At 39.0% G+C, this 27888-nt stretch overlaps 1 protein-coding gene and 1 pseudogene across 1 annotated transcript in view; both read left to right on the top strand.

Moving 5' to 3' along the window:
• RAB2A (RAB2A, member RAS oncogene family) overlaps positions 1-27888 on the top strand; it is a 109090-nt gene that overhangs the window by 15825 nt on the left and 65377 nt on the right. The window contains exon 2 of the mRNA XM_023222361.3: positions 23697-23768. Within this exon, the coding sequence (XP_023078129.1) occupies positions 23697-23768 (72 nt within the window). The remainder of the gene's footprint in view (positions 1-23696; positions 23769-27888) is intronic.
• On the top strand, positions 1011-1334 carry LOC111549220 (annotated as a pseudogene).

Genomic DNA, 27888 nt, shown 5'->3' on the forward strand with positions numbered 1-27888 from the left:
GGTAGGCAGAATGATTGTCCAAATTTTAGCAAAATTGAATTAAATAAAAATGAAGTTAAAACCCAGTATTTGCTTGTGAAATAACCATACAAATACAAAATGGAGGTCAGCTGGTTCGATATCCACACATGTCTAAAAACTTAGTTTTACATTACTTGATTCATATGAATCAGATAAGTAATAAAGTGAACCAAAGAATAAATGTAATGCTAGATTAGTAAAAGTATAGTGTACGGATAAGGCAGGTTCTACCCTGTCAGGCCTCAACTGCAATTCAGTTCTGAAAATCTTGTTTTGAAGAAATATCTACAAACAGGAGTCCATGCTCAGGAGACCAGTAACACTGGTATGAAGGCTATAACATTCATGACATTTTAGGAATTGTTGAGTATCTGAACCATTTTAACCTTAAAAAGAAGACTTAAAGGAGAATATAATAATGACTTTCAGATACTTAGGTGACTGACATATAAAAGAGGGACTCATACCAGGACCATGAGTAGAGGACATACAGTTGGACTCTTCATAAAATGGGAAGAACTTGTTCACTGGTAAGCTAACTTGTGCTGGAGTAGGAGTTTGATTGACACATATGAAGGCTTGGAAGGTGGAGTTTATGCAAAGGATAGAGATTCGCAGTTAATTTTTTTCTTCTTCCTCTTAAAGAAATTTAAGATACTATTGTGGGCCAGGCGTGGTGGCTCACGTCTGTAATTCCAGCATTTTGGGTGGCCAAGGCGGGTGGATTGCTTGAGATCAGGAGTTCAAGACCAGCCTGACTAACATGGCAAAACCCCATCTCTACTAAAATATAAAAATTAGCTGTGCGTGGTGATGGGTGCCTAATCCCAGCTACTCGGGAGACTGAGGCAGGAGAATCACTTGAAGGCGGAGGTTGCAGTGAACTGGGATCGCACCACTATACTCCAGCCTGGGTGACAGAGCAAGACTTCTGTCTCAAAAACACAACAACAACAACAACAACAAAAAGATACTATTGGGGGCCCAAAATGGTGGCCAGCCGGTACCGGCCTTTTCTTAAGCTCTGTGAGAAATGGCCAGTGGAGGAGACCAAACGGGGCCGGGACTTTGGCGCTTACCCGCGGCAGCAGGTAGCACAGGCCTTTCGGGAGGGAGAGAATACCCAGGTTGCAGAGCCTGAGGCCTGTGATCAGATGTACCAGAGCTTAGCGCGACTCCATACAAACTACTATAAACCCAAGTACCCTCGCCCCAGAGACACCAGCTTCAGTGGCCTGTCGTTGGAAGAGTACAAGGTGATCCTGTCCACAGACACCTTGGACGAGCTTAAGGAAATAGATAAAAGCATGTAGAAGAAACTGCAGGAGAAGTTTTCCTCCAAGGGTCTGGAGGAGGATCATAAGGCCTGAACTCAGGCCTTACCTCACCCACATACCTAGGTGTGGAGTCTTGTACGTTGCCATTGTCAATAAAACTGCCCCAGTTTCCCGCGGGGGAAAAAAAAAAATAGATACTATTGTGGGCAGTCCCTGTGCTGGAGTTCAAAAAATGAAGACTGTCCCACCCTACAGGGAAGATCAGTTTGCCACAATAACTACAAGAAAATGTAATAAAAATATGTACGAAGTACTAAAGGTATGTGGACGGGCTTATAACAGAGTTCAGATTGTCAGTAAACCTTTATTGAGCACCCGCTTACTGTATGCTGGTACTATGTTGTGACATTCATATGTGTTCTCACAGTAATCTTAGTAGGTAACTATTAACCCCTTTTTCCAAATGAAAAATCAATGACCAGACATGGTGGAATGTGACTGTAGTCCTAGCTACGTGGAAGGCTGAGATAGGAAGATTGCTTGAGGCTAGGAGTTCAGGGCTGCAATGTACCATGATCACGCCTATGAGTAGCCACTGCCCTCCAGCCTGGGCAGTGTAGTAAAATTCTGTCTCTTTAAAAATAAAACATAAATAACAAGTGAAAAATCAGGTGATAGGTACAGACTTGGTATAACTTGTTTAAATAATTGTCCACCTAATCAGTAGAGTCAGTTTGTGCTTTTGCCACATCTTTATATTACATGAGAAATACTGGGCTGGGCTCCTCATACTTATTTTGCCGAGAAGGTTTAATGACTTTATACCAGGAGTGATGTACAAAATGTGGCAATAAAGGGTTTTCATCAGGACTGGGGGAAAGGGATATGATTAACACTAAGGAATCTTGGGACTATACTGTGAAGACCATTGTGTGTCATAGTTTAAGGGATTGCTTAACCCTCTGGATATCTGCATTAAGGAGCGTTATTCCCTTCCCCATTCTCTAAGTGGGGCAAATTTCTACCCTCAACTCAGATATTTGTACAGTAATAAGCCTCATTCACCATTTAATCTTTTTTTTTTTTTTTCTCTTGCTTGGCCTTTCCCCCCATTCTTTCTGGCTTAAAGTTTTATTTCTTGGAGAATTTGTAGGAGAAGTAGAAAAATCATATTGGACTTAAGTGTGACTATGTGAATTTTCAGCCTTAGCCATGAATAAGTCTTATTAAAAAGTACTACTTAGTAGTATTCTTCAGAGATTTTTAGACACAGGGAGGAGAAAGAAATCAAAATTTTCTATTTCACGGTGCGTTATTTTACTTGCAGGCTTTCTTGTAATTTTCTTACCAGATCAACATTTAAAGTAGCTATATTTGGTCACACTAGAAGTTTTGCTGGTTATTTAAATGCAGTGACACTATGGAGGTAGTTGGATGAAGTCAATAAAAGTACTGCTTATATAGTGTCGATGAAAGTTCCTCTTCACACTTTACATGTGTAAGCAAGCATAGTAAACATCCTTCCAGAAATTTTCTGTACCTCTGTAAGCCTGTGTATGTGTACATGTGTCCCAATTCTACCAGTAAGATTATACAGTCACTGCTGTTCTACAGTTTTATTTTTTTTCATTTGAGGGTAAATCTTGAGTGTCTTTCTGTATCACCACATGTAAATCTCTCTCATTTTTTAAAAACTCTAGATAGACAAACCACAATTTATCAGCTTCTGATTTCTGTTAGTTGAGGTCTGTGCTAGCAAATAACAGAAACCAATTCTGGTTAATGTAAACAGAAGATTTTATTGGAAAGATTGGATGGTTCACAGACAGGAAAGCAATAAAATCAAATTTGAAGATGGGCAAAATGAAGAAAGGCAAGGCACAGCAAAAATGCTGTTGTCGGTACGGCCTGCTTGAGAAGATGCTGGATGCATACCACTGGCCTCCACTGCTCTCATCTCCACTGTAGCCACCATGTATTGTCTGTTGATGGTCCTTGATATTGCAGCACCTTTTCAAGATTCTAAGTTCTAGAGAGGAGTATCTGATTGGCTCAGTCTAGGACACATGTCTCCCTGCCCTAGCTGCTAGGGATCTCAAAGAAGAGTGCTCTGATGCTAGGTAGCGAGAAACAGCAAATGTCCACCTACACCTGCTTTGATGAATATCATTATAGACAATGTTGCTGTTAGCCTTCTTGTGCATTTGTGCAAGAAGTAAAATTTCTGGGTCACTGGTAGTTACATTTTGCATTTTGATAGGTACTGCCAAATTACCTTCCATTAAAAGTATGAATTTAGAAAGAATATTTAATTTTGACTTTGGTATATATTTCAGGTACTTACAATTCAACAGCCTAACCAACATTAATTGTGTATATTAGGTCACATAGGTGACCTAATTGGAACAGTATTATTTGGGATAAAGTCAGCATAGTGGAAATAGTGTTCTTTTAAAAACATTTCTCTTTATTAAATTTCTGCAGTGTCAGAATCATTTCACTTATAGAATGTTCCTTTCATCCCTAGTATTGCTAGCTGGAAAGTGAGATAACTTTCTTTTTAGTTAGCAAATGTATTGATTGCAAATAGCAGCATGTATCTGGGAAAGAACAAATTCAGGAGGTTGAGTGGACCAGTGGGAAAAGAAAGTATGACTTAGAATCAAAAAACTTGATTTTGAGTTTCTGCCTCTTATTATTTATGTTAAATTGCCAACAAATCATTCAATCAAATTTTTTCTTTGATCTCTGTCCTTGTAAATATCTCTCTCCTCGTAAATATCAATTAAAAGAGAATAAAAGTATTCCAGATTCTTCCCAGTTTATTTATTTTACCGTCAGTACTAGCAGAAAATGTGGATGAGATCTTTTGTTGTATATGAGTTGGATTAGACACTACACAGTAATTTCTAGGTTTGTTTTTTATAAGCCACAGTATAAAGTATATTTTACATTGCAATCTAGGGTTCATGTGTGTAAATGCATGTATATCTCCAAAACAAAAATTTCTAAGTGTGCTTATTCTAATCGTATACATATTTGTTATTTTGTTATAATTTTTTTTTGGAAACAGAGTTTTGCTCTTGTTGCCTGGGCTGGAGTGCAGTGGCATGATCTCAGCTCACTGCAACCTCTGCCTCCCAGGTTCAAGCGATTCTCGTGCCCCAGCCTCCCAAGTAGCTGGGATTACAGGCATGTGCTACCACACCCAGCTAATTTTGTATTTTTAGTAGAGACAGGGTTTTTCACCATGTTGATCAGGCTGGTCTTGAACTCCTAACCTCAGGTAATCCACCCACCTTGGCCTCCCGAAGTGCTGGGATTACAGGCGTGAGTCACCACACTTGGCCCATCTAATTCTTTTTTAATGCTAGTTCCAATCCACTAAATTGGTTTCATGACCTGACTAGTATGGCTGTCTAAAAAACATCACACCAGAGGACCTCTCTAGTTCCAACAAAACTGACATCCTACAATTCTAAGAGGTATTTATAACTGTTTTCTTTTTTATTTTATTTTATTTGTTTATTTTCAGGCAGAGTCTCACTCTGTTGCCCAGTGGGAGTGCAGTGGCATGATCATGGCTCACTGCAGCCTTGACCTTCCTGGCTCAGGCAATCCTCCCATCTCAGCCTCCTGAGTAGTTGGGACTGCAGGTGCACACCGCCACGGCTGGCTAATTTTTGATTTTTTATAGAGATAGGATCTCACTGTGTTGCCCAGACTGGTCTCAAACTGCTGGCCTCAAGCATTTCTCCCACCTCAGCCTCCCAGTGCTGGGATTACAAGCATGAGCCACCATGCCTGGCCATATAACCCAGTTTTATTCTTCCTGATTTTTCTTAAACATTCTAGCCATTTTCCACTATTAAGATAAACTAGTGAGGAAAGTTCCACGAGTTGGGAGGAAGAAAGGAATAGGGATGCCATTTTCGCCACATTCTTACTTGCTATCAGATTTAATATCTCTGTAATGTATTCCCTAATAAAATTATTGAATGCTCTGTTTTCCAGTTTTTTAAGATTTAAATCATATCTAGCTTTGTATTTGCCAAAATACTGCACTTAAAGACAAACTATGTCTTTCCTAAGAAAATTTAAATTTTACCGATATTCAAATACCCTCAACTTTACCAAATTAAATTTGGCTTATCTAATGAAGGATATTATTATTCATGCTAGTTGTATCATTTAGAGTTCAATTAGGAAACAGAAACTACACAGGAATTTGAACAGAGAAAGTCTAATGTAAATAATCCTTAACTGTAACGTAGGATTAGAGTAATGAGGGAATTGACTGAGAGGTAGAGAGAACCCTGAAGACTATAGTAACAGCAGTTAGGGTAGTAGTCACTACTTCTAAGGCTATGCAGAGCACGGAAGGAAGGAACAGATCTGACATTCAGACCTCATTGGAGGGGCATGGCTGAGGCCTACTGGATGTCAGAGACATTAAGGGACTGAAATGGGCTGGACAGCTGCCCTCTTCATGCTTGGGGAAGCCTTCCATGGTGTGTGTGTGGCCTGAGAACTCCACGGAAAGCAACCTGAAGGAGTGCTAGGGGCAGATGGCCATAGAGGGTTGCTGAGTGCTGATGAAGCTGTCATGCCCTGTGCCCTGCCAAGGTAGGAAGGTTTCAGTCTCACTTGAAGGATAGTGAAGGGTGGATTTGGAGCAAAAAGGCAGTCAATTGATAACTGGCACATGAGTGTACTCACTACCTTTTCAAAGGAAAATAACACTTAAGTTAGGGGCAGATAATAATATAGATACAACTCTAATTTAATGCAGTCATGTTTTCATTCTCTAGCATCATTTTCCCATCTGAAAAATCCACTGTTGAATGTTTTTTGTTTTTTTTAGAAATTGGTAGCTTTTTTTCTTGAGATGTAGGCTAGAGTTGTTTGATAGAATAGTCTGTTACTTTGTGATCTTTCCAGTGAGCTTGAGATATAGTAATTCATTCCCTGAGCATCTGCTTTTAAGCCAGTCCACTGTGCAAGATCGTTTTCAAAATACAAAAAGGCAAATGTTACTGCTCCTGAGGAGTAAAGCTAGATATGTAAACTGATAATAAAAGTACCATATGATAAGTGCTTAATCAAGTATGTACGTTTAGAGCAATTTGGCCTTAGCAGATACAGTGAGCTTGTCTTTAGGTATTTGGAAAGGAAAAAGAAGTGATTTTTCCTAGATGCATTATCTCTTTTATTACATATTATCTTTTATTTCTCACAATAACCGATGAATAAGATGGGGTATAATTACCGTTACACAAATAAGCCAACAAGACCTAGAGACCTGAAGCAACTCTTTCAGTGTCATACACAGGATTCAATCTAGTCCAGTGAATATTTGTTATCTCTTAAATTGGTCGTGTATTTTGAAATGAAGAAGGTGTAAGTTCACCAAATATAAAACGTAGGAGTAAGTACAATTGTGAAGGATTTAAAAAGTAGATTTGATGCGTCGTTACCCTTAAGGGGTTTATAGTCTAGCTGTGCCTGTAGAATATGATAAAGACTCTGATTGAGGAACTGCAAGAAAGTGTGGCATTTTGTAAGAAGGGGAATGCCTTTTTCCTCCTTGGAAAATAGGGTACAATAACATTTGAACTGGTTCTGACAAGTAGAGATGGTAAAAAATCAAAATATAGAAATAGGAGTAAACAGGAAGGCAGTTGTCTGCTAAGTTCCACACCTTGTACTGTCCTTGATATGAATGGTCCAGTTTAACTTTAGTATAGACCCTGTGTCAGGCTGTTATGAGAAATAAGGCTGGAAAGATAAATCCATTAAACATGGTAGACCTAGGGAGGTACATGTGACAGGTTAAGGTAGAGTTTGAACTCTATTCTGTAGACGGTGGAATGCATTGAAATTTTTAAAAGAAAGATTATACAACTAGAATTATAATTAACTTTAAAACCAAATACCATATATATTCATATTGTAATATAGTGACATAGACACACTAGATGTTAAATGTAATCCTTTTCTTCTGACTCATCCATTTTCTTTTTTTCTCATCCATTCCTGGTGCAGTCACATGTAGGATAGATTAGAAAGGTACGGGTATATAGTTAGATGGTAATTAAAATGTTCCAGAGAAGGGGTTCCTAGAGGCCTTGTCTAAGGCAGTGGTATGTACAGATGAGAGCTGGAATTATCAGGATTTAGTGAAGGATATCATAGGGAGTGAAAAGTGTTAAAAATGAAGATAATTTTCAGGCACTTTTCCATTTCTGAAAAGTGTATACCTCAAATACTGCCTTCCTGCCTGCCCCCCTCTCTCCCTCCCTCCCTTCTTTTTAAGACAGATTCCCTCTCTCGCTCAAGCTGAAGTGCAGTGGCGCAATCTTGGCTCACCGCAACTTCCGTCTCACAGGTTCAAGCGATTCCCGTGCCTCAGCCTCTCAAGTAGCTGGGATTACAGGTGTGTGCCACTATACCTGGGTAATTTTGTTGTAGTTTCAGTAGAGATGGAGTTTCCCCATGTTGGCCAGGCTGGTCTGGAACTTCTGACCGCAAATTATCTGCCCACCTCGGCCTCCCAAAGTGCTGGAATTACAGGTGTGAGCCATGATGCCTGGCCCATTTTTTTAATGTAAAAGTAATGCCTACATATGGTAATGTTAAAACAATATGGAAAGGCAGAAGATTGGATATGGTGATGAGAGATGACATTATATAAGACACAATGGGGAAAAAACTTTTCCCTATGTGAAAACTCTGGGGCGGAAGTCAACTCTTCTAGTGTGGGCTGTACATAGTAACTTCCTTCCCAAGAATACAGTATGGAAAAGAGGGGAAAGTTCCTTTGCATTGGAGAAGCCTGACAGACTACCTTAGCCAGGTTATGAAGGTTAAAATCAACAATGATCAGTCACATTGATAGTATGTACCCTTGATATGATGTGATGAAAAGGGTAATCTTTCTCTGTCATCTTCCTCCCAAACACTTATAATCCCAGTCTAATCATGAAAAAATTAGACAAATTTCAACACAGGGCATGTTACAAAATACCTAATCAGTACTCCTCAAAACTGTCAAGAACATCAAAAAAAGGAAAGCATGAGAAACTGTTAAAACCAAGAGGAACCTTAAGGAGGCCTGACAGTTAAATGTAATATGGTTTCTTAGATGTGATCCTGAGACAACAAAAGGACATTAGGTGAAAACTAAGGGAAAAAATTAGAACTTTAAGGGAGTTAAAGGTAAAGAGATTTTGGGCCGGGCGCAGTGGCTCACGCTTGTAATCCCAGCACTTTGGGAGGCCGAGGTGGGTGGATCAGGGGTTCGAGATCAGCCTGACCACCATGGTGAAACCCCGTCTCTACTAAAAATACAAAAATTAGCTGGGCGTGGTGGCGCGTACCTGTAATCCCAGCTACTCAGGAGGCTGAGGCAGGAGAATTGCTTGAACCCGGTAGGCGGAGGTTGCAGTGAGCAGAGATCACGCCACTGCACTCCAGCCTGGACGACAGAATGAGACTCCGTCTCAAAAAAAAAAAAAAGGTAAAGAGATTTCATAAAGAATGCAGGATAAAGAATAATCCTAGCACTTTGGGAGGTGGTCAGATCACCTGAAGTCAGGAGTTCCAGATCAGCCTGGCCAACGTGATGAAACCCCGTCTCTACTGAAAATACAAAAATTAGCTGGGCGTGGTGGCAGGCACCTGTAATCCCAGCTACTTGGCAGGCTGAAGCAGGAGAATTGCTTGAACCCAGGAGGCAGAGGTTGCAGTGAGCTAAGATCACACCATTGCACTCCAGCCTGGGCGACAGGAACAGAATTCCATTAACCATTGTGTATCCATTTAAGGTGCTTAGTAAGTAGTTTCTGAATACATCATACAAATACATTTGTATTCATTTCTGAATACAAATACTTCATAAGTCTATTTTTAAAGTCTAGGCCTTCAGTGAGGCCTACTTCATCTAGTGATTGAAACACAGGTCTAGATTTGGTTTCCTGGAGTCCATGTCACACCCATGCTGAGTGAGATAATCACAGAAACTTGTCAGTGTTCTTTCTCTTCTGGCGTTGACAACAGAGGCTATTGTGTTTTTCCCCTGAAACCAGACAGTTAAATAAATTATTTTATACATTCATAGCTAGATAATTTTCATCTTTGAAAAAATCAGATGTGGCCTGCAGCAGCACCCCCCCCCCACCACCACCAAAAATAAATAAAAATCAGGAGGAAAAAAAAATTTAATAAAAATCAGGAGAATACAAAGGAAGATAATTCTACCTTTGTAAAGAGAGGTGTGTGTTATGGAAAGCCTCCTCGAGGATATGACACTTGAGTTAAATCTTAAAGATGAGTAGCTGTAGACAAAAGAAGTCGCTGGTTATTATTAGAGGAAGAACACTGAATAGGCTGGGTGTGGTGTCTCATGCCTGTAATCCCAGCCCTTTGGGAGGCCGAGGCAGGCAGATCACAAGGTTGGGAGATCGAGACCATTGTGGCTCACATGGTGAAACCCCATCTCTACTAAAAATACAAAAAAATTAGCTGGGTGTGTTGGCATGTGCCTGTAGTCCTAGCTACTCGGGAGGCTGAGGCAGGAGAATCGCTTGAACCCGGGAGGCAGAGGTTGCAGTGAGCCGAGATCGTGCCACTGCACTCCAACCTGGGCAACAGAGCAAGACTCCGTCAAAAAAAAAGGAAAAGAAAGAACACTGAATAAATGTATACAGAGCCCCAATGTGTAAGAGATACTGACATATGGGAACATAGGCTTTCAGCTGAGTTTATGTCTCATTTACTCATTTTTGTGATTTTGGTCTCATCCCAGAAGTGTTTTAATATTGGGTGTACTTTAATACTGTAAAAGAAAGAAAGAGACAGAGTAGTAGATGATTGCATCAAGGGAAAGAGGATAGAAGGTTAGTTCTTCATATTGTCTATTTCTTTTTTTAATTGATTCTTTAGCAACTCTCAGCTTTGTTAGCATACTTTTTTCTACACTTTGCAGTTTCCAGGAGAAAGATGTTTTACGTTCTTAAAGCTACATCCTCCTGGAAACTTTATTTTTATTACCAAGCTTGATGCCTGAAATATAGTAGGCATGACGCATTCAATTAATATTCTTTGAATAACTGTCTCTTCTCTTCCCTCCTAGCTTTCACTGGACAGCCTTCTCAAATAAATGCTCTGTATTCCCAATTTCCTTTTCCCATACCACTCAGTATTTCTTGTGTTTGAGTAACTTACTGATCGCAGTAGGAATTATAGACAGAATCGACAAGACTGGGAAACTAACAACGTAAGAGTCTTAGGAATGAAAGATGACTCTTGATTAGTGTATTAGGTTTTTAGGGCTGCTGTAACAACTTATGAGCTTGGTGGCTCAAAATCACAGAAATGTGTTCTCTCACAGTTCTTGAGGCCAGACGCCTGATATTAGATGCGTTCTCTCAGAAGGCTCCGGGGAGAATCCTGCCTTGTCTCTTCCAGCTTGTTGTGGCTCGGAGCGTTCCTTGGCTTCTGGCAGCAGAACTGTACTCTTATCCTTGTCTTCATTCACTTTGCTTTCTCCCCTGTGTCTTTGTCTCCTGCCTTTCTCTTAGAAGGACACTTGTCATTTGGATTTAGGCTCCACCCTCAATCCAGGATGAGCTCATCTAGAGATCCTTAATTACATCTGCAGAGGTCCTTTTTCCAAATAAAGTCACATTCATGGTTCTGGGGTCAGGACTTGGACATATCTTTTGGGGGGCCATTATCCAGTTTACTACAGTAAACCGCCAGAGAGTATGTAGCTGATGAAATGAAGATTATTCTCTTGGATGCAAGGGGATAATATATGGCAAACCAACAGCATGAAAACAATCCCAAAATCATTCTGTTTAAAAAGAGAGTGATGACTGGGCATGGTGGCTCACGCCTGTAATCCCAGCACTTTGGGAGGCTGAGGCAGGTGGATCACTTGAAGTCATGAGTTCAGTTGAAGACCAGCCTGTCCAGTATGGTGAAACCCTGTCTCTACTAAAAATACGAAAATTAGCCTGGCATATTGGCGGGTGCCTGTAATCCCAGCTACTCGGGAGGCTGAGGCAGGTGAATCGCTTGAACTTGTGGGGGCGGAGGTTGCAGTGAACTGAGATCGCACTACTGCGCTCCAGCCTGGGTGACAGAGTGAGACACCTTCTCCAAAAAAAAAAAAAAAAAAAAGTGATAAAACTGCAGGTATTTCCTTCAATTCTTTTTTTTCTTTTTTTCTTTTTTCTCCCTCTGTTGCCCAGGCTGAAGTGTAGTGGTGTGATCTCCACTTACTGCAGCCTCCACCTCCGGGATTCAAGCTATTTTGGCTAATGTTTATATTTTCAGTAGAGATAGGGTTTCACCATATTAGCCAGGCTGGTCTCAAACTCCTGACCTCAGGTGATCTGCCTGCCTCATCCTCCCAAAGTGCTAGGATTACAGGCATGAGCCACCATGCCCAGCCCAATTCATTTAAGTTTTTTAATGTGGTCAGGTGAGTTTAGTTGGAGATAATGCTCTCTTAGCTGTACTCGTCTTGAAGAATCCTCAGTTTAACATTTGTATTAAAACTTTAAATTTGCAAAATGCTACCACTTTTATCACTTGAGCCTCATGACATTCCTCTGAAATAGGAATGCTGTATTTTCTTTTCTTTTTTTTTTTTTTTTTCCCCTAGTGCCTTTTTTTTTCTTTTTGTTTTTTAAATAGAGATGGGGTCTCCGTATGTTGCCCTGGCTGGTCTTTAAACTCCTTGCCTCAAGTGATTCTACCACCTTCACCTCCCAAAGTGCTGGGATTGATTATAGGTGTGAGCCCATGGCCTGTATTTTCATTTTGCAGTTTTATAGATGTGGAAGTAGTGCTCAGTTTCCGTAACTAACTTGCCTGAGGTCACAGGTTATGAAATTATCCAGATGAATTTGAACACTGGTGTTACAACTGTAAAGCCTGTTGTTTATTAATACTCTGTTTGAAAAGGGCAGACTTTATTTTTTCATGTTTCATGATTTTTCAGTTTATAATATAATTACAAAATGTCTAGTTTTTTTTTTGTGTTTTTGGTAGACACGGGGTTTCACCATATTGCCCAGGCTGATTTTGAACTCGTGAACTCAAGCAGTCTGCCCACCACGGCCTCCCAAAGTACTGGGATTACAGGTGTGAGCCACCATGCCTGACCTCGTTTTCACATATTTTAAATTAAAGCTGTTTGGCTTGTGATTGTAAAAATAGAATCATCACTAATATTGACAAATCTTGCAATTAGTGGGAAGTTGGTTTAGGACAAGGAAAATTAACTTCAGTAGAATACCCAGCACCTAATCGTAAGGACTCTTTGCCTTAAAATGACCAGAGGACTTAATTAGTTCTTGAGCCCCACCAAAGACATACTAAATGTCTGAGATGGGGCTTCAGGAATCTGTCTGTTTTTTTTTTTAATTTTTATTTTTGGAGACAGGGTTTCACACTGTCACCCAGGCTGTAGTGCAGTGGGACAATAATGTCTGAGCCTCCTGAACTCAGGTGATCCTTCCACCTCATCCTCCAAGTAGCTGAGACTACTGCCATGCACCACCATACCCAGCCTATTTTTTGTAGAGGTGCCATGTTGCCCAGGCTGGTCACCAACTCCTGGGCTCAAGCATTCAGTCCTCCTGCCTTGGCCTCCTGAAGCGCTGGGGTTATAGGTGTGAACCCATCACACCCGACCAGGAATCTGATTTTTAATGAGTACTACTCATAATTGTTATCTCATTGACTTGGTATTTAATATTCAGCTCTCACAATGGTGTCCTACTGAGGGACAGTGACTCTGACCCTGAGTAAAGGAAGAAGGTAAGATATGGTAGCAACTCTAATAGCAGCATTAATAAGTGTAGTGATTTCAATTAATTACAGAGTGGTGATGATCTGTGTATATCCAAGATATCCACATCAGGCCTTAAAAAACAATGTTTTGCACATCTGCTTTTTATTCATTAAACAAATATTTCATCAATACTAGCTGAACAGATCATTCTGGGTTCTTTGGAGGATGAAAAGATGAATAGGAATACAGATCTTGCCCCAAAGGAACTTTGTTTATAAATGTTGTAAAAACAGGCATTTAAATAACTGTAGTGTAAGATAAAAGTTAGTACATAATAATTATCGTTTCAGAGATAAAGTGTTCTGAAGTCCATTGAGGGAAAGATCACATCCAGAGCAATACTAGAAGAGGTGGAGGGAGCGCATGGCTTTCTGTTTGTTTAGGAAAATAAATAAATAACCTTTGTCATCTGTACAGGTACTCTCCAAAATCTCAGGGTAATTCTTTGTGTTGGACTTTTTCTTTTTTCTTAAGCTTTCTCAAACCTTCTATCAGGTTTAAGATTCTAGTTAGTGATATTTCCTATTTGTGATAGCTGAGAGAATTTGATGTACAAGACTTGACCAACCTTCTCTTGAGTGTGTTCGAGGATGGGAGACTTGAATGCATGTGTCAAAAGATTTCCATGGAGAAGCAGGTAATAAAGATGCAAGAAAAACGAGTTGCTAGATCTCCAAACAGGGAGAGAGGGCTGAGATCTAGTTTTGAATGGTAAAGGAATATAGTACTTCTCTAGGATGTAAAGAAAAGATAAACTACATGGACGTCTAGAGGAAGCTTCAAGTGAAGAGGTGATCCTTGTTGGATTTTTGTCTTTGTTTAATTAAATAATAATACTGGTAAGTTACTACATAGTGCTTCCTACATGTTTTCAGTGCTCTATATATGTTAACTGGTTTAATTCTCACAACTCTTGTTGTGAAGTATGTATTGTTCTTATCCTCATTTTTTAAAGTGATGCGTGCAAAGGCCAAGTAGTTTATCCAAGATCACCCAGGTAGTGCTTTTAACGACTACACAATTCAGTCAGAATCTCTGGAGGTGTGAGGCCTGAGCATCAGCTTGGGTTGCTTTTTGTTTTTGTTTTGTTTTTTTGGGTCTTTTTTTTTTTTTTTTTTTGGTGTGGATTGAAAACTACTAATGGGTAGAAAATGACTGGGGATTGGAACTACTTCACATGGAGTGACAAAGGACGGCATCTGTAATGTGGAATGTCTGTCTACGTGGAGAGAAAGGGAGAGGATGTGCACAGGCCTTGTTCTTGGTGCAGAATGAAAGCCATTGGCAGGAGATAGTTTTTTCTCCCCATTTCAAATTGGGTTTTTATCAGAGATCCCAGCATAAATTTTTTTAAAAGACTAGATAGTTGCTTTTTCTTTAATTTTCCATTTCTATTAGAAAAGTAGCAAAAATAACTGTTTATAGGGGATTCCTTTCCAGAAGTTTTTGTTGTTGGTGGTGGTGGTAAAGATTTAAATCCAGGCTTTCTATTTGTCCTCCTTTAAAAAAAAAAAAGACTTTGGAATTTGCCAGCCTTCACTCAAAATCCATTTTTGTTTGTTCTCATTCTGTTTAATTCTGTGATTAAATAACAAACTTGGGCTATGTCTCAGTCTTTTTTATTATTATTATTATTTTTTGCTGATTCCTCTTTACATGTGGCTTATTTTCATCCTGAACGTCTTTCTTGAAATCTGTACTCACATATTGAGTTGTCTACTCAGCTTTGTCTCTTGGAAGACTAATAGACATCTCAACTCAAAATAACCAAACTGGAACTGATGATCTGTCCACTCTCAATCTGCTCTACCTACATCTCCCATCTCACTGAACTCACTGTTTGATCAGGCAAAAACATTGGAATCATTGTTAACTCACTTCTCTTTCTCAAATAATTCATACTGTAAACACATTCTCTTGGCTCTGCCTCACGAAATCAGTCACTTTGAGCTACCCCCAGTGCAACCACCCTGGTCCAAGTCACCATTTCTTGTCTTTTTGAGAAAGCTCCTTACTGATTCACGCTTTTTTTTTTTTTTTTTTTTAAGTCAAGGTCTCACTCCATCATCCAGGCTGGAGTGCAGTGGCGTGATCTCGGCTCACTGCATCCTCCATCTCCCAGGTTCAAGTGATCCTCCCACCTCAGCCCCCCAAGTAACTGGGACTAAGGTGTGCACCACCATGCCTGGCTAAGTTTTTTGTATTTTTTTGTAGAGACAGGGTCTCACCATGTAGTCCAGGCTGGTCTTGAACTCCTGGGCTCAAGCAGTCCACCTGCCTTGGCCTCCTAAAGTGCTAGGGAAGGCGTGAGCCACCACACCTGCCTTCTTTGCTTCTGCCTTCGTCTGCTTCTACTTATAAGTTTGTTCTCATTGTAGCAGCCACTAGGCCTTTTAGAATTTAAGTAAAATTATTTTACTCCTCTGCTGAAAACTCTCCAGTGAATCCCCTATTTTATCTCAATAAACTTACAGAGTTCTTTAGGTTCTGGATGATTAGGCCCCTGTCATTCCTATATCCTAGTTCCTAGGGGCATGACTCTCCCTGCCTCCTGTGCTTTAACCGTGTTGGCCTTATTGCAGTTTCTCTAAAATGTGCCACCTTAGAACTTTTCTTCTAAACTGTTTCCTTGGTGTGGAATAATACTCTTCTCTCAGTGATCCACTGGCCTATTTCCTCATCTCCTTTAAACGTTCATTTAAATCTCACCTTCTCCATGAGAGACTACCTGGTTTAGTAACATACCTTCCTCCTTCCCCCTACCCCAGCATTTCGGGTCCTACATCCTTGCCCTGCTCTGCTTTTTCTTTTTACCATAGCATTTAACACCCTGCAACTGATTCTGTTTCTCTCCCTCTCCTGTATACGCATACACATTGTGCACACATGTTGGGAAAGAAACAAGTTTATAGTCTTTCACCCCATTCCGCAAGTTTGTGAGCCTTTGTCTTTGCACTGGAGATACATGTGGCTAATGCTGAAGATGAATAGATCATGGTTCATGCTTTTAGGGAGCCTAAAGTGTAAACAGACATAGTAATAGTGGTTTACTATTGATGGTAGCAACAAACATTTGTTTAATTCTTTTTTGAAACTTTACTATGTGCCAGACACTGTTTTAAGACTTAGAATGGATTAACTTATTTAATGTTCTCAATTATCTTATTAGATAGGTGTTATTAACCTACTTCTTACAGATTAGGAAACTGAGGCACTAAAAAGATAACTACAGATGGTCTCTGTCTTATGATGGTTTGACTTAGCAATTTTTCAACTTTGCAGTGGTGCAAAAGTGACATTCAATAGAAGCTGTACATCTTTTATTTTTACTATTTTTATTCTATTTTAGAGACAGGGTGTTGCTTGTCACTCAGGCTGGAATGCAATGGCTCAGTCATAGCTCACTGCAACCTCAAACTCCTAGTCTCAAGCAGTCGTCCCTCCTTAGCCTCCTGAGTAGCTAGGACCACAAGATGCGCTACCACGCCTTTCTATTTTATTTTTATTTTTATTTTTTTGAGACAGAATCTTGCTATGTCGCCCAGGCTGGAGTGCAGTGGCACAATCTCGGCTCACTGCTGCTTCCACTTCCCAGGTTTAAGCGATTCTGATGCCTCAGCCTCTTGAGTAGCTGGGATTTTGTTTTTGTTTTGTTTTGTTTTGTTTTGTTTTAAAGACGGAGTTTCGCTCTTGTTGCCCAGGCTGGTGTGCAGTGGCGCAGTTTCAGCTCGCTGCAACCTCTGCCTACCAGGTTTAAGCGATTCTCCTGCCTCAGTCTCCCTAGTTGCTGGGATTACAGGTGCCTGCCACCACACCTGGCTAATTTTTGTATTTTTAGTAGAGACGGGGTTTCACCATGTTGGCCAGTCTGGTCTTGAACTCCTGACCTCATGATCTACCCACCTCAGCCTCCCAAAGTGCTGGGATTACAGGAATGGGCCACCACGCCTGGCCTAATTTTTAAATACCTGTGGGGTCTTGCTATGTTACCCAGGCTGGACTAGAACTCCTGGTCTCAAGTGATCCTTCTGCCTCAGCCTCCCAAAGTGCTGGGATTACAGGTGTGAGCCACCATGCTCGGTGACCTATCACTCTTATAAGTTGTAGGGAAAAAAGTTCTCTATGTTCTCTTCATTAGTATACTTTGTGACGTGATGGATTCATTGTTTTCCATTTCTATTTAAACAGATACTCAGAGGTTAACTTTATCCATGAGAAGAAAACGTTATTAAAATTTTAAAGCTCTAAGTAATAAATCATCAGGGCCAATTAGTAGAGTTAGAAAGAAACTTGATGATTGTCTGGCTCAATTCTGTGATTCTCTGTACATATAGTAAAATTATGTCCAAAAAGATGAAATGATATATGGAAAATTACACAGTTGGTTAAACCCCTCCCATCTTCTAGAGGTAGTAAGGAAAATTCAGAATTAGCTGTATGTGCAAATTTTCTCTCTGTTATCAGTCAACAACTTAGACAAGTTTTCTAGTAAAAAAGATATGAGGACAGATAGAGGCTTGCTTTGTACCTGCTGTGTGCTAGGGACACACTCTTGCAAGTGATTTCTGTCCTAATAGAGCTCACATACTATGTGACTTGGGGGTCACGTTCTGTTATGGGAGAGCCTATAAAGCATGATACAATTAATAAAAATAATAGCTTTATTTGAGGGCTTTCCGTTCTACACACTGTACTTTTTGAATGGTGATAGTTGTTTGTAAGATTCAGTATTTGGGATAATAAAGATAGGGGTTGAAAAAAGAAAAAGTGAAAAAAAGTCAATGTCCAACTGGAGAAGCAGAACGAGTAGGATATATGTGTGCATGTGATTAGGTAGATAGAGATGGGAGTTGAAATTGAAATTGATTGGTTTATTTGGTTTATGTGATTGTGGGGGCTAGACAAGTAAGTCTGAAATCCTCAGAATAGGCTGTAACCCACAGGTATGGCTAAAGTTGCTATCCACAGGTGGAATTATTTCTTCTCTCTGGGAAGCCGCCGTCGCACTTAAAGTCAGCTGATTATGGATTTGTATTACATGTATGATGCCTTCACAGCAACACCTAGATTAGTGTTTGACTGCATAACTAGGGTAGGGCCTAGCCAAATTGATGCATCAAAAAGATTTTGTTGTTTTCATTTTTATTGAAGTATATTAGACACATAGAAAAATGCATGTATCCTAAGTGTATAGCTCAAATAATTGTTATAAACAGGACACACTCAGGTTACCAGTACTGTACAGGGTCCCTTTTATATCTGTATATTTCATTTGCTTCTTACAACAGTTCACTGAGGGTAGAGATTTCCTCCGTTTTATAGACAAGAATTCTGAGGCTCAGAAAGGTCAAGTACCCTGTGTTACAGCTAATAAGTGACAGAGCTGGGATTCTAATCAGGGTTTTGAGGCATGTATAAAGTATTATGGGAACCCAAGGCTGAAATTGATTGATTCATTGGCGTATATGATTGTCAGGGCTAAACCATTAGTTCTGCTTGGGGGGATTGGTAGAATCTTTGGAACAGGAATGTTCTACCAAAGAGGGTATATGAAGCTTTGAGTTAAGTCTTAAAGCATGAATTTAAATTTGCCAGGAGGTGAAAAGTTCCTTTGTAAAAGGTACCAGCAAAAAGATATGATATCATTTCAGGGGACAAGAGATGGTTTGTTGTTGCTAACTGTAGAGTCTTTGGACTGTGTTGTCATAGTATTAATCTCTTAGAGTAATAATTTTCAGCTCAAAAAGGACCTTGTGTACTATTTTGAAGATCTTGAATTTTTATATTTTAGTCAGTGTAACGTGAGAGTGAGTTAACTGTATCTGCATTTTAGCAGACATTTTCACAGTGATTTACAAAATAGATTAGAAAGGCTGAAGGACGAAAGATCTGGCTCTTAGTGAGAACCAGAACTAGAGCACTGATGATTCAGAGGAGGCTAGAGCATGGAATTTATGAAGACTTTCGGAGAGAATTTATGAGATTGATGAACCACTAGAGCTGAATGATGAAAGAAGAGGAGTAATTAAGGATGATTCCAAGTTTCTTTTAAGTATGATCCATTGGGAAACAATTCCAGAGATTAGGAAATACTGAAGGAGAAGCTGTGTTTTGGTCTCTTCTGTCATGGGTAGGGTGAATCACAGGTTGGTTGGGAGGATGATGAATAAGAGAATGAAAAAGAATGAAATCGGTTCCAGAAGTCTGAGTTTTGGAGCTGAAGGTATTGAAGTGTAAATGTTTAGTAGGCAGTTGGAAATAATTGGAGTGAAGTTAAGGTGGTGGATTTGATAATCACTGACTAATTTATTATAGAAATAAGTTGAGGACCAGCCTGGCAACATGGTGAAAACCCGTTTCTACTAAAATACAAAAAATTAGCTGGGCATGGCGGTGTGCACCAGTAGTCCCAGCTACTCAGGAGGCCGAGGCAGGAGAATTGCTTGAACCCGGAAGGTGGAGGTTGCAGTGAGCCGAGATCGTGCCACTGCACTCCAGCCTAGGCGACAGAGCGAGACTCCGTCTCAAAATAAAAAAAAGAAAAAGAAGAACATAGGTTGAGGCCACAGGACTGGATTCGTGCTCTCAAGTGACAAGTAACGAAAGGTAGAGTGCAGAGTGTTAAGGAAGACCTCCAGTATTTTCAGGGTTACATGGAAGAAGAGGAGTTGGTTGTCATAGAATTAAGACATCAAGGAGATAGTTGTAACCTGACAAAGCCAGAAGAGATTATTTTCAAGGAGGTTGTAGGCTGATACATTATATAGATATAGTTTATGGGCACAAATGTATTTATCTTCAATAAATTGTGCTGGGAAAACTAGATAGCCATGTGCAGGACTAAATTAGACCCCGTCTCTCACCATATACAAAAATCAGCTCAAAGTGGGTGAAATACTTTGGTCTTTCAAAACTAGACCCAAAACTATAAAACTACTAGAAGAAAATGCTGGGAAAATGCTTCGGGACATTGATCTAGGCAAAGATATTATGGATAAGACTTCAAAAGCACAAGAAGCAAACAAAAAGGCAATGAAAGCAAAAATAGACAAATGGGATTAATCAAACTAAAATCCTTCACAGCAAAGGAAACAATCAGTAGAATGAAAACACAACTTTTAGAATGGGATAAAATATTTGCAAACTATCTTACAAGAGGTTCATATCTAGAATATACAAGGAACTCAACAATAAAAACAAAAATGATTTAAAAATGAGGGAAGGATCTGAATGGACATTTCTCAAAAGAAGGCACATAAATGGCCATCAAGTATATGAAAAAATGCTCAACATCACTAATCATCAGGGAAATGCAAACCAAAACCGCAGTGAGATAACATCTCAGTTAGACTGGCTATTATCAAAAAGATAAAAAATAACATGCTGGTGAGGGTTCAGAGAAAAGAGAATTCTTATACGCTGCTGGTGGGAATTTAAATTATAGTCGCTAAGAGAAACAATATCAAGATTCCTCTAAGAACTAAAAATAAAACTACCATATGATCCAGCAATCCCACTACTGGGTATTTATCCAAAGGAATATAAATCATTATATCAAAGTAGTGTTAATATCTGCACTCCCATGTTTGTGGCAGCACTATTCACAATAGCCAAGATGTAGAATCAACCTAAGTGTCCACCAGTAGATGAGTGGATAATGAAAATGTGGTAAATATACGTGATGGAATACTATTCAGCCATAAAAAAGGATGAAATCCTGTCATTTGTGGCAACATGGATGAGACTGGAGGACATTATGTAAAGTGAAATAAGTCAGGTACAGAAAAGTAAATACCGCATGTTCTCATATCCACAATAAGTAATAGCTAAAAAAGTTGAGCTCATAAAGACAGAAAGTAGAATTGTGGGTATTAGAGGCTGGGAAGGGTAGGGGAAAGGTGAGGATAGGGAGTGGTTAGGTTAACAGGTACAAAATTACAGCAGGAATAAGTTCTCCTGTTCTATAGTACTATAGAGTGACTATGATTAATAACTTCTCGTATATTTTCAAATAGCTATAAGAGAGAATTTTTGAATGTTACCAACATACATAAAAAAATGATGAATGTTTGAGGTGAACAGATACGCTGATTACCCTGATTGATCATTACACATTGTATACTTGTATGGAAATATCACTGTCTCATAAATAAGTACAATTATGTGTCAATTAAAATTAAAAAAAAAAATTTTAAGAACACGGAAACTTAGGTGTAGTGACACATACCTATAGTCCCAGCTCCTTGAGAGTCTAAGGTGGTAGGATCTCTTGAGGTCAAGAGTTTGTGGCCAGCCTGAGCTGGAATATGGAATCCTGAAAGTGAGGAACCGAAGAAATAAGCATTTTCTGTATTTAACCAACACTTAGAATAAGATTAGTATTACTAGAGTGATACATATTCTCTTGTGAAGTGGGAAAGGGTTTTCTGGTTCTTCTGTCACTTAAATGATTACCAAACTCTTAGATGATTCTTGAAGTCCCTCAAGAAAACTTGCGATTTCTAACTACATATATTTTTTCTATACCACATGAAAAAATTGGGGATATTAAATAATTGCTAACCTATTTTGAACTTTCACACCTTTTAAAAGATCATTTTTCTTTCATGCTAGGTTTTGGACATAGAGTAAATTCTTTTTGTATACTTGATAACTAACTCTTTTAACTTAAAAAAACTGTTCTTTTGTCTTCTGTCCTACACCTGAAAGTCTGTTCAAAAGAGTTAAAAATTGGATAAAATGAATTTGACTTTGGGCCTTTTGTAATATAACAACGAAGAAAACTAAAGATCACATGTTTTGAAATTCCAGTTTCTTTTCACTGTCATTTCTTCAGAAAGATTTTCTCTATCCCAGCCAGGCATGGTGGCTCACACCCGTAATCCCAGCACTTTGGGATGCCAAGGGGAATGGATCACCTGAGGTCAGGAGTTTGAGACCAGCCTGACCAACATAGCGAAACCCTGTCTCTACTAAAGATAACAAAAGTTAATCAGGCTTGGTGCTGTGCGCCTGTAATGCCAGCTACTTGGGAGGCTGAGGCAGAAGAATTGCTTGAACTTGGGAGGCAGAGATTGCAGTGAGCTGAGATCATGCCACTGCACTCCAGCCTGGGTGAAAGAGCAAAACTCCGTCTCAAAAAAAAAAAAAAAAAAAAAAAAAAGATTTTCTTCATTCCTTTTGTCTAAATTAGGTATCATTTGTTTGTTTTTTGAGACAGAGTCTCACTCTGTTACCTACCCTGGAGGGCAGTGGGGTGATCATAGCAGCCTTCAACTCCTGGTCTCAGACTATCCTGCCACCTCAGCCTCTCGAGTAACTGAAACTACACATGCACACCACTACACCCATCTTTTTTTTTTTTGGTCTTTTTTTGTTTTAAAAGACTGTCTCCCTCTGTTGCCCAGGCTGGTCTTGAACTCCTTGGCTTAAGGCCTACCTTGGCCTCCCAAAATGCTGGGATTACAGGCTTGAGCCACAGCACTAAGTTTGTTACCCTTTCTCATAACACTTTATTCTCTTTCAGATCAGTCATTATAATTACTTCAAATTATTCATATACAGTATATTATTTCGGTATTCATTTTGTTTAATTTCTCTACCTGTAACTAGACTGTAACTCCATACACAGGAACCATATTGGTTTTCCACATTACTGTATTTTAAAGTCCTAGTGTAGTGATACTTAGCATTCAATAAAGACTTTGAGTAAGTGAGTGAGTGAATGAATGAATGAATGAATGGTGACTGCTTTTAGTATTTTGTAGAAGTGCAGGATGCTATCAATTAAGCAGCCTTTGTCTAGTGTGAGGATGAGGAAGTATTTCTTAGAGGACTTGAAAATGAGTTAGAAGGGGGTATGGTATTCAGTATCCAATTTTCCTTAGAGGACAAGTAGGATGAATATAGAAAATTTTCCTTTGAATTTAGAAATGTGGAAGTTATATTCATGACCTTAATGGGGTCAATTTTAATAGAGTGAAGGAATGCAATTCAGATTCCATTTGCTCGTGAAATGAATTAGCGAGAAAACAGAGCAAGGAGCTTTTCCCAGAAAAGTAGATCTCAGACACTTATTGCTAGCTTATTTATTTGTTTGTTCATAGGGGAGTATGATAAAATGAACTATTACTATGCTTTAAATATTTTCACTGTTACACAAAAAACAAAAGTGCACAAAAACACTACCGTAGTAGAGGCTATCAGGAGGACCTGGTTAGTTGTCGTCTACGAGTTTAGCTGCCACATTTATCTTTCACATTGAAATATTGAATGTGTAAGAAAGAAATGTACTTTAGATTGTAAGAAATGAACTTTAGACTGTAAGAAAGAAAATGTACTTTAGATTGGTTTACAATTCCACCTAAATCATTAGTCTTCTTATTTTGCAAGAAATTAGAGTACTGAGGAAATCATGGTAGATTATTCACAGTGCACCAGAATCACTGGCTGCCTCTTTTCCGTGTCCTTTTTGTAAAGTGTCTTAATTTCTGTGAATTTTGTCTCTTATTTATTTTTTGTTTAACTTTCAGGTGTTGGTAAATCATGCTTATTGCTACAGTTTACAGACAAGAGGTTTCAGCCAGTGCATGACCTTACTATTGGTAAGTTTTATAAAAGGGATGAGAAGCATTAAAAGTTTTGGGTAGTTTAAATGGAAAATGCTAGAAGGTCCATCCAGTCTACTAGTGATGATGCTAAAATCCGTGAAACTGGATTTGTTGTTATGCAGTTTTGTCTCTGTCACTTTTTTAAAGTATGTGTAGTAAAAATAAATATTACCCAGCTTTGTAGAAGTGGTTAGCATGCTGAAAGACAGCAGTTTTTAAGATTTCAATTGTAATTAAGGATGAAACAATTAAGAGACAGTATCCAAGCAAGGTAAGAGCAGAAACTTTGACTCAGCTTGCTGGAAGTTGAATCAAGTCTCTGCTGCTAACTTGCTATACAAGCCACTTCTCTGTTTCATGTCTCAGTTTCTCTTTCTGTTCAATGAGAATAGTAGTAGTACCAATCACATGAAGTTACTGTGAGCAGTGAGTTAGTAAATGTAAAGTATTAAAGTGCCCGGCAATGTGAAAGTGCTTTAGACTTTCCTATAATTATTAACTGAGGAAAAGTACCACTGGGCATTTTGTATCTTCCTCAGTTGTAAAGAGTAAATGAAATAGTTACTGGTAAGAAATAGTCAACAAATATTAGCTGTTATTATTTAAAATAATGATTTTCCATTTTATTAATATGAAAAGGAAAAAAATTAAGATGAGTGAAAAGCTAAAAACTTTAGGTAATCTTACTACTTAGGGTTTTTATTTGTTTAAAAATTATATTTATATTCTGAAAGCTGAAGAATCTAGCTGGATTATTCTTCTGTGGCTGTAGCCCATTAACTATAAATTAGTCAAATATGAAGAAACAGATAATTGGAAATCTAGTCATTCTTTACAACGAACTGCTTAATGAATCTTTTTAGCTACTGACTGCTCATTTTCTGTAGACATTATTAATTTACCATTTATAGCATGTTGATCCTTATGTTCGGTGTGTTTTTAAAATACCAAATCAAAGATAGAGCTCATGAATAACATTATTAACTAATAGTTTTTAAGTAAGCTACAGGTATAATACTTTGTGGATATATTGAAATCTTTTGTTAGCAACTACTGTCATTAAGACTCTCCATATTCTATTTTAATTTTGATAGTTTTAAGTGTATACAATAATGATAGGTGAAACAGGTAACTCATGCTGGTCCTGATAACTGTAACATTTTGTTTTATTTTTTGAGACAGGGTCTCATTTTGTAGACTAGGCTGGAGTGCAGTGGTGCAATCACAGCTCACTGCAGCCCCCAAATCCCTGGCTCCAGTGATGTTCCCACCTCAACCTCCCAGGTAGCTAGGACTACAGGCATGCGCTACCACGCCTGGCTAATTTTTTGTATTTTTGGTAGAGTCAGAGTTTTGCCTTGTTGCCCAAGCTGGTTTCAAACTCCTGGGCTCAGGCAGTCTGCCAGCCTCGGCTTCCCAGAGTGCTGGGATTACTGGTGTGAGCCACTGCTCTGGCCTGTTTAATGAGCTCTCTTCCCCACCTCCTATAGAGGCAAATTTGCTCTTTGCTTAATAGATTTGAAACTAGCCAACTTTAGGCATGACTCAGTTCTAAGATAACTAGCGAAACAGTTGTTTTTAGTATAGGATACTAAACAACAGTGTTCTTCCTTTTCTTTGAATCTTATGTATACATTTCTAAGTTAGTATGGCACACCGAGTGGAGAAGATAGACCTGATTGTCAGAAGTTAAGGTAGGCCAAGCTTGTCCAACCCACAACCTGCATGTAGCCCAGGACAGTTTTGAATGAGGCCCAATACAGATTCATATATTTTCTTAAAACACTATAAGATTTTTTTGCTTTTTTTTTTTTTGGCTCATCACCTGTCAGTGTTAGTATATTTTATGTGTGGCCCAAGACAGTTATTCTTCTTCCAGTGTTGCCCAGAGAAGTCAAAAGATTGGACACCTCTGCCATAGGCTGTACTTCTGGGGAGAGATAAAGGAGTAGACCCAAGAGTTGTTTGGGAAACTGTAACTCGTATACACTGCCAGCTGGCTTCACACTAGGTTTGCTAATGGCAGGCACCGGGAAATAGGAGGCTGAAAGAGAAAAACCAAGGATCTTTTTCTCCTTGGGTTGACTGTGTGTTCTCCATTCCTGTGGCTCCAGCCCCTGCCTGGCAGGCCCAAGTGGTCTGGTTCCTGAGCTCTGATAACCTTTTTCCCTCTTGTCTTTCCAGCCTAGGGGTGGTAGCAGCTTCCTGCTGTTTGTAATCTCTGGGTTTATTCCCCATCTCTTCTTTGGGTTTTTGGGGGCTCTTTCTTTACTCTAACCAAGTCCCTACATTAAATTCCCTATGCCCTATGTACTTAAGTGTAGTTTCTGTTTTTCTGGTTGCACTGACTGGCATACCATTTTTTTTCTAACTTTTACAGTTGGTTGTAAATGACAAAAATTTACCTAGATGGGTTTAAACAAAAGGACAATTTATTATTTTAATATTCAGGTATGTCTCAACATGAGAGCAGGGAGCCAGCTGGGTCAGCCTGGAACCAGAGCTCAGAGCTCTTAAGGAGGGAACACGGGAAATTCTGTTTCTCAGTCTCCCATCCTTCCCTCATTGTCTCCCATCCTTCCCTCATTGTCTCCCATTCTCTTCTCATGCCTGTTTCATTTTTCTCTCTCCCTTTTGACCATTGTTTTTGATTTCCCTATCTCCATGATGGGAAAGGGCCATTGTCAATAGCGCCAAAGTTTATATACCATTTAGGAGAGCAGAGATTCTCTTTAACTCAGTTCTGAGTTTCCTAGGCAAGAGAGTTCATTGGCTCAATTTGGTTCAGGCCCACTTATCTCTTGTTCTGTCCACTCTCTTCATGGGCCCAGAATCACTTTTGTACAACATGGTTTCCAAATTGGTAGTCGTAGGAGCAATCTGGGTGAGTAGTCATACATAGCCACCACCAGAATTCCCTCACACCAGCTATTCTAGCTAGTCATCATGTCCTTATCTTTTGTCCCCTGTGATGATCAATTCTGTACTCTGTTTATAAACCATTGACTCTTGAGCTCATGATTCTTCTCAGTCTGCCTCTCTTGCTTTCTCTCCTACTTTTCTCTAACATGTGTAGACACTATGTGCCATCAAGTCTTTGCTGCTTGCTCCTGCCTGAACACTTAGTACTTTTTCATACCTTCAGTCTTTCTCTTCTCAGAGGATGCCATTGCTTGACATATTTGCTTATTACAGTTCTTTTCTGAACAACTGTCCATATCCCAAACTATAGCTCCCATTTAAAGGAAATAAGATTTGTATACCCACACTTATGGGGAAACATTGTTAACAGGAAAGGAACAACTACTGTATAGGCACAGAATTTCAATATAATGCTCAGCACCAATATGGATTCCTAGTAGCTCATGCATTAGAAATTCATTGTTCATAATCAGGATCAGTCCTCCTAAAAAGACAAAGTAAATTTTATGGAGGATGTATGTAGGAAGTCCCGTCTTTTTACCTGCTATGTGTTAAGGGAAATTATACCCAGTACACATTCATAAAATGGATTGTTTTTTGTTGGGGTCATAGTCCAACCATGGCTTTAGCAACAGTCTGTTATTACAGAACAAAGATGGTAGCTATCATGAACTATTTTTTTAAGTTGAAATTTTATTTTAGATCCTATAAAGTGAATATAAATGTACTCTATACATTCACTCTGCAGAGTCTCAGTATTTAAGATGTTTCAGGATATTTGAGGTAATGATACTTAAAAAAATTATCTGAAGCAAACAGAACATTTAGGATCCTAAAACTGTTCTCAGAATGCTGATAGATGCTTAATGTTCATTGTTAATATTGATAATGATAATTACATTGTTTTCACTGAAAGTCATTTTTTAAAGTAAAAGCCAACTCTGGAAGAGGAAGAGTAAAGGGGTGCTTCTTGCCTCTACAACTTATGTAGAGTTGCATACATACGTTAAAAGGGTATTCAGTACCACCATTCATTTAGTCAAGCTAAATATTGTTAAGGCATGTTTTTGCCTTCATTGGCCCAAGACCTACTTAACATTTTTGACACTCATCACAGCAATTTATTTTTCAGACATAAAAAAACTTAGCACATTATTGTCACATATTTTTAAAAAGAAATTAGAATTTTTGG

This window comes from Piliocolobus tephrosceles, chromosome 7, assembly GCF_002776525.5.
Source record: "Piliocolobus tephrosceles isolate RC106 chromosome 7, ASM277652v3, whole genome shotgun sequence".
Taxonomy (NCBI): Eukaryota; Metazoa; Chordata; class Mammalia; order Primates; family Cercopithecidae; genus Piliocolobus; species Piliocolobus tephrosceles.